We start from the raw sequence: 8,671 nt of genomic DNA on the forward strand, positions 1-8,671 counted from the left end.
TAGGGTTCTTCCTTGGGTGTTTGCACACACTCACACCAAATTCATCAGGATATCAGCTTTCTATCATGTTTACAACAATTGTTGCCTTAAATATATTTCCAAACCAAATTTGTTGGGGGCTACAAGTCAACAAATTATTGTCATTATCAAACTTGACCACGATCTCAATAATATAAATAAATCCACATCAGGTTTCATCATGTTCAGATATACATTGTGGCCTCTACCAACATTTACTTAATCAAGGGCCAAAATTAAAAAACGTTTTCGAAATTTAATAACAATCAAATCGGATAATCCGTTAATCACATATTTTGGTTGAAATAAATGTGGGTCATTTTAATATGGCGGCTGACAAGTTACATCCGGTTCGAATTTTTTCATAGATATGCACACGTATGAATGATTCTAACTTATAGAAAGAATAAATTTTCAAATATGGCGTTTCCAGGTAGTCAGTTGGTGCTTTCAGCTAGTCATATGATGCTCCCAGTGAGTGAAATGGTGCTTCCAGCCCAGTCAGATGATGATACCAGTAAGTTAGGTGTTGCTTCCAGCTAGTCAGATAATGCTTCAGCGATTCAGATCTTGACAGCTAGTTAGATGGTGCTTCCAGCTATACAGAAGATGCTCCCAGCAAGTCAGATCATGCTCTCAGTGAGTTAGATGATGCTTCAAATTTTCTAAGATGGGGCTTAAAATTTTGTGATTCACTGAGTTCACTTTGTGACCCAGTTAAAGCAGTACTAATAGTAATAATAGTAGAAGTATATTGACGTGTTACAGCAATATACAATTAAAATTCACAAGACGAAATTATTCCTGTCCAGCCATGATAAATTACGAGACAAGACATTCTTAAAATATAAAAATGATGTTATTTAAAAACATATAAATGATAACTTCTATAAAGATAATATATATACTGAACAGAAAAAGAAACGTCGCATAAGGAAGTGAATGTTATTCTCATGTCAGTAATGCCTTACGATACATGTCACAAAACAACCACCTTAAGCATTGTTATCTTAAGTGTTATTGCAATGTCATATCGATGGTCGGCATATATTCTGTAAATAAAGTGATACAAACTGTTTACAGATGCCATTGGAATCTGCGTCCAGACCCAGAGGAAAACTGAAATGAGATTTGTAACATTTCTATGAAGCGTCTAGATCTGGTTTAGACGTCTGAATTTCATCTCACAATTGTCCTATCGAGTTTAAGTCCGGACTGACTGAAGGCCAATACATTACTGTAATGTTATTCCGTTTGAGGAAGGTCCTGGTGACTATGACAGTGCGTGGACGGGCGTTCTGGTGCTGGAAGATGTGCTTTCGGAGTCTTGCAAATTGGGGTAAAACCTAAGGTCGGAGACCTGTCTGGAGCAATATTCTGGAAGGTCCAAGTTTCTGATTTAAACCGTGGTTATTTTTATATAGAACCCTGGCACATGTTGCAACTTGCTCCCATGACCAAATAACATTTGTTCAATATGCATTTACACCCGATTTATAATTTACAGTGGGTAAGCTTATATGAAATATTGATGTTCCTTTAAAATTTCATGAATGGCTTTGGCACTTTTTTTTGCTATTTTTCCATCAGCTAGGATCACAATTTATTAACCTTATCGAAGTTAAAGACAATTTTTTACCGACATTCCTTAATATGAACAAGAAAAATCCATAATTATATGGTAATCAGTAGCACAGTTTCTTTTTATTTTAAACATCTGTAGCTGATACAAACACTTCTCTAATGGTAACAGGTAGGCTTGATCTAGGACTGATGAATATAAATCGCGAAGAGAAGTCCACGTCTGGTTGGTTACATGAGGTTAAGTGGTACTCGTACAATCTCCATGTTCGATTATCCTTATAACAAACGACAGAATCATGAAATGTTTCAAGATTACATTCTCCATTATCGTTTAATTTTAATTGGAAACCTATTAGTCTGTTGATGGACACTGAAAGAAAGAAAACATTTCTGTATAATTTGATATTTTCAAATACTTTTAAGCAGAAACAAAAACGAGATACTTTATAACTTTTTTAAAGAGTTTTTTTTTCCCGGAAATTTTCTATTTCACCATATTTGAACCTATCGTGATTAATAATGTCTATATCGCGATACACAAAAATCCCATATCGCCCAACTCTATAATAAGATACCCATTCATTTCTGTAACACAAACAAACCTACTGTAGTGTCCCGAATTTTTGTTATAAATAACGATAGATGTGAAGTTGTATATTTTCTCCAGGTCAACACACCACCATTCCAGAGTACTCTCTCTAGTACGAGTTAGACTACTCAAATCACCATCAACAGCTCTGCAACCTTTTTCATTCTTAAATACACTGCTCATCAGGGCTGGTTTATTAAACGCGATGTTGGAAACAAATTTATCTGAAATAGTCACAAACCCTTCTTTTTCAGCTTAAGTGTCTTTCAATTTCAAATTGGATCGATTATTCTCTATTGGGCAGAAATTATGTCCATGGCTATCTGTACATACACCTATCCTGCACATATAAAGGACTGTGCTATTAGTCCTTCCAAACATACGTAACTTGATTCGGAAATTAAAGCTAATAAACAACTTTTAATGATTGTTTCTTGAGTTCTAGTTCATGTTTTGCAGACAGGATAGAACATCAAGTTTTCGTTATGAAAGGTAATGAGGATAGCCAAAAGTAGGATATAATTAGACTATTATGTCTCTTTAATACAAATTAATTTGCCTGATATGCCAAATTCCATGAAAACATTTCATAAGATAAATCACATTTAATGTGATACCGAGACAATGAGTTTTAGATGCTTAGAGGTGCCGTTCTAAAGAATTCGACTGGAGATTTTTTTTTTTTAATAAGATTGATAACCTTTATGAAATTCTTTTAAATGTGGAAGCAAAACAACAATATAGGTATAACTAGTTAACCACGCGGAAGAGGGATTTCATGAATAATATACATAGAAATTGGCATCTTCAATATCATCTACATATACGTTCTCAAGGGACATCCTTACATAAGTAGCTTGCCAGGCATGGTAACACGCGCCCATTACCAGTTGTCAGAAATAATAACAAAGTCTGTAGTGGCTTAATGAATTTTCAAGATAAAAATTGTAGTCTATATTGTGCCTAAAAGCCAAATTTTACATGATTTTACTAAGTCAAGGGCAATAACTCTCATCCAATTATTACCAATTTCGGACCTGACCGAAATCTCATCAATATATACATGCATACTCAGTTTCATCAAGATCGGATAAAATTTGTAGCCTTTATCATGCATACAAGCCAAATCTAACGCGTTTTACTAAGTCAAGGGCAATCTCTCTGAAACCATACGATCATTACCAATTTTAAACTTGATCGAGATCTCATCAATATATACATGTATACCAAGTTTTATCAAGATTAGATAAAAGCTGTAGTCTCTATCGAGCTTACAAGACATGTGTCGGACAGGGGCGACGACAACATCAATTGGCATAATCATAATCAATAGTAGTAGCGGAAGCGTAATTGATGGTACTGGTTCAATTTGACACTTTTGTACCACGTCCTATGCTAAAAAATCGACAGGCGCACACAAATCAGAGTATAAGATGATCTGTCAATCATTGTATCCAGTGAAGTGAGCACGATATAAAGGCATTGTAAAGTGATTTTTTAGCTGTAATGTATGAAGGTGATACTGTTGCAAATACATACACAAGAAAGAAAGCTAGAAAACCTTGCGAACAACCTTGAATCTCAAACAATAGTCAAACATAAACCCCCAAACTTCAAGTTGATGCATAAAAATGATTGTTAAAGTTACCTGGTGACATATACGTTACCATACCAATGTCCGTGGTAGAGGTTTCACAAGCTGGAAATGATTCAAATAAATAACACATCTTTCGAGAACCATGATAGGCAACCGCAATGCATACCTCATCATCAAAACAAGAATAAATACACCGTGTTCGAGATATAACGACATATTCATGATAAAAATTAGCGAAGTTTTTATCTTCTACGTAAGAAGTGAAAAACCTGTGACAATCAAAACTATTCCATAAAATGATGAAACACAGACATATAGTTAGAATATTATAGTAAGATATCTTTTTCTTAAGCCCAAAATATAATAATTCGGTCATGGTTTTGCAATGCAAACTCAAACCTTCGTTATCCAAACGTTAAGAAGTGTTTTTAAAAATATTTATAGTCTTATTGTGTAACGTTTCGAATAGTAGCGTGCTTTTTAAAGAGAGGACTAAGGCGTGACAAAATATTCTATGAAAAATGCTTTAAAGAGAGAGGACATCCGAATCTTAATTTATACAAGACAATATTGCTTCAAAGAAAAAAGAACAGAGAACGAACAAGATTATCGGTATAAATTTCACATTAATGTAACATGATCAGATCTGATGTTTCGTGAAAAGATACATTCTCAAACGGTGTGCCAAATTTGGAAACAGGATGAGATATATACACATTCAACACTTGATTGGCCCAGAAAATAGGGAATTGGTTCGAGAGTGGGAAGTCAGAGAGTGGACCACTGTTTTAGACAGACCTCGAACAATGTAAACAATGTAATTATTATCACCATTAGATGTTCCCTTTTAATAATTTGATGCTTAATATTAGATTTAAATATATGTTTGACTAAAGGGGATTTCAAAAATAAAAATTGATCAAAGGAAAGGCACCAGTCAGCTGGTCCATAGCAACACCTCTTGTCATTGTTCTCTCCCGAATTATTCGTACCCATTTACTGCTGGGTCGACTGGAATATTGAGGAAATATATCAAACGTTTACAAGTGGACCTCGGTTATAGAACCCAAGGCCACCATTAAATAGAAGCATACAACGGACACGTATTTCATCGGGATTTATCATCTACAAATTGCCGGCCAACCTTTTTACAATCAATTTAATAGGGTTTCTTTAACGAGTTATTGATTTAGGTAACGGTTTCAAGATTTTGTAATTTAATTTTAATAAGGTGTAATAATTTTAGTGAGGTGCATGTCTGGGTTTAACAAGATGTTTTTCACAATAAGATGTACAAGTAAGATCATAAACACCTTGAATATTTTATACAAAATAGATGTTGAAAAGCACACATACTTGCAGCTTGGGAATTAAAAGATAAACTTCAAAGAGCACGAAAGCAAACTAGATACTATGACATATCTATGCCTCTGATGAAAATGTGAGAAAATGATACTTGAAATCCGTTAGATGTGCAGTTGTCTTTTGAAGTCGGTCTTGCATCGCAACGCGATGAGGAAGTATCATAATGAAAAGTGGTATCAGGTAAATATTCGAGAAATAATTTTTGATTTCATGCCAGTCGATATTTTGTCTGTAAACGTAAAGTGGTAAATGAAATGAAATTGAGTTTTACGTCGGGAGAAAACGGGTTCTCTGTGAGCTAGGAAAGTGGTTTCATAGAGATTCATATATATATATATATATACATACTAACCTCACACTGCTTTAAGGCGAAGTTAAAAAACTTTTTAAGTAAGTGATAATAATTTCCCCCTATTAAAAAAATCGTTTGCTTTGGAAATATCAACGAAAAACTACATAAACCTACCCTTTCTTGGTAAGAACTCATGTCTGTTATGCAATTTTGATAATTTTCTTATAGATAATGTTTCTGAAAATATTGTCATATAATGTTGAAAATATTGCATGTTGCAATAAGAATCTTATTAAAAGCAAATGTTAATAAGTGAATGCAATACAGACGCCCGACGTTGTAAAAATGTAAATTTGGGATTGCTATAAAATCAAAAGTTATTGTTTTTCAAACAATGTCAGCATACTCATAGATAGCTTAGGTCAAGGATGTTGTTACAATTTCAATTTAGAAGAAAGAAAACTCGGGGTCAATTGGTCTGCAGAAAACCACCCGATCCAGTATCAGCATTTAGAAAATGCCTATAATTGAATGTTTAGCTTGTTCGAAAGAGGATATTATGTATATTATTAGCCTATTTTTAAAAAAAAACTGTGTAAGATTAAGGTGTGGCAGGGGTCAAATCAGTTCAAATGCATTATAATCTGGAAAAATGCAATTCGAATACATTCGTTTGCAATGATATGCTGTTAATGTATTTGCTTTTACACTCAATATTGGTTGAGTAGGCAGATGAAAGTCGATTAACTCCTTCCCAGACGAGTAAAAGCGCTCATGTTGTTAAAAAAGCATCTTCAGTTCTCACTATCCCGGACTATCCGGTAAAAATGCGTTTATATGAATAGATCCGGGATCATGGCTTCTCGTACTGGCTTGCTTTCCATATAAATAAGTAAATCCATAGAAAGTGACTATAGTGAGTCATCACCCTTCACATAATATGTTACAAAAAAATTCAATGCTCACTGACAATGTAAATGTTTATATTTTAGTAAATTGTGTGAATTTTAGAGTTGTGTTTTTCCGGTTCTGGAATCGATAAAATAAAAATCCGTCCAAGCAAAACAATACCGTTAATCACAAATCTCGTTCAAAGCATGACAAAATCAAGAGTAAAAGTATTATAGTAGTGGACTCCTCCACAGAGAAGTACCATCAGGTGATTCGAAATTATATATTTTCATGGCTCAAAAATAAGTACGTCACTGAATTCATTAGTACTTACTTGTGTATTGAGTATTACGGTTATATGGACTCACTCCACTAAAACATTTTATGCAAATGATTGTATAGGAATGTAGTCCAGGCTATTTTTAGAAATCTTCTTTCTCTCTCCCTTTTGGGGTTTTTGCCTGCCTATTTTTGGGTAAAATTTGGTCTAGATTTGGAATTTGATGTCTGAAATTGCATTATCTTTCAGATTTGGTGAGATGATGAGAGACTTAAAGGCGGAAGGCTAATTCTAAAAATAGTCGTTTTGTGAAGTGCCAAACTCTAGCGGATGAGTATAACCGGTAGTAGTCTACTTTCAATTTTAGTAGCTCAAAATTTTCATGGTCATCATATAATGAATTTTTTAGGAGACATTGAGAATTGGTCAGGCTTTCATTCGACATATTGGAAAGCTTTCAACGAGATTTCTGGAAAAAGTTATAGAAGGTTGAATTTCGTGTTTTAACATGGGAAGAGATGGCAAATGAATTAGTGGAGTGAGTCCATATACAACAATAGACTGAAAGTTGTATATTTTTTTTCCAGATCGACACACCACCATTCTAGTTCTGACTGTTTTGTATTGACAAACCCATCGTGTCTACCGTCAACACCTTCCCATGCTGCCCCATCCATACTATAAACACTGCTCATATTAGCAGGCTTATTTAAAGCAATGTTCTCTATGAAGGCATCTGAAATATTCAATTTACCAAATCATACAGGCCTATAAACAAGTAACAATTTGAAAGTTTTGGACAAATTCCTTCCTTATGTATCGAATTACTTGCATTAGGACTTGTACTGTATCAACTAGTATAATCTCTATACATCATAATGTTTGTTATTATGTAAGTATGTAAGTATATATCATCCATAAAATGTGTCGTTTCCACTATCCACAATTGCGATCAAACGCCCACAACCTTAGCCCACAACATACTCATGCGAAATTAAATTTTCTTCAATGGCGTTGATAAAAAAAACCCAATCGAACCCCACAACAGTTAGAATCTGATTTCTGACGAAGGCAGACAGCAGAAAATGTAAGTGAACAGTGGACTGAATTATAGACATTTTAATTTGTTAATAATTTGTCCGAGTGTCATTCAAATTGCGTCAATTATGAATGTATGTGATTATAAGAAATAACAGATTTTGTCTGGTGGTGGGATGTAGATTTTACGACCCTGGAACTGTTTCCTAACTTAATAAGTGACCGACAGCCTAAAAAGGTTGACAAGCGCTATTTTACCACGAATTATAAGTCAAATTAGGTCAAAACAAAGATCATCAACAACACAGGAATAGACACATCCCACTCTACCTGTTACTTCGTCTTGACGATAATATCCCGATATTAGTTTATCTTTTAAATATGAGGTGAAAATCTTTGATGAAATTTCAAAACTCTTAGAAATAAACAAATTAAATGCGACTTTCCTGAATAATGGACACATTTTTCTCTTATTTTCATCCCCGTGACTGATTGAACATAAACGTCGTAATAATTAAAAGTTTTTATAACAAATAGTAAGGAATAATTTACGAAAATTGTGTATATTGCACCTTTACTAATGATTATTGTTTATTAATCATAGACGAAAATTGTTTCAATAACCAAAGATTATTTTTATTTGTTGTATTAGTGATAATGTTATAGGGGGTTGAATGTTTCATCACCATCTTTAATGATTAACTATACGTATAAAAACAATTAATATAACATAACATTATGCACAATTAAAACAAATACTGGCTCCTGGTATTATACAAATATAATACATACGATGATCCAATTAAATATTGCGTCTACACAAATGGATACAGGACTGTTGTGTAATAGAAATTATTACAAATGCTCAGTAGTTGATACTATATATATTGGATACAAATAAACTACGCTACTTCAGTTAATAAGCTTATCCTAGTAGAAAGGGGTTTCCAACCACTCGGAAGGCAAGTGTTCTGTACAATAATTAATCTATCCTTAATCTACAAAGTTACAAAACTC

The 8,671-nt window shown here is 33.7% G+C and overlaps 1 protein-coding gene across 1 annotated transcript; it reads right to left on the reverse strand.

Moving 5' to 3' along the window:
- Positions 1-1,727: 1,727 nt before the first annotated feature.
- On the reverse strand, positions 1,728-8,117 carry LOTGIDRAFT_158858 (hypothetical protein; the record flags this gene model as incomplete). Its single annotated transcript, XM_009052278.1, has 5 exons — positions 1,728-1,972; positions 2,209-2,415; positions 3,840-4,057; positions 7,214-7,352; positions 7,985-8,117. The coding sequence occupies 5 exons, from the start codon at positions 8,115-8,117 to the stop codon at positions 1,728-1,730; spliced, it is 942 nt and encodes a 313-aa protein (XP_009050526.1).
- Positions 8,118-8,671: the final 554 nt, after the last annotated feature.

Source organism: Lottia gigantea (genome assembly GCF_000327385.1).
Source record: "Lottia gigantea unplaced genomic scaffold LOTGIsca_18, whole genome shotgun sequence".
NCBI lineage: Eukaryota > Metazoa > Mollusca > Gastropoda > Lottiidae > Lottia > Lottia gigantea.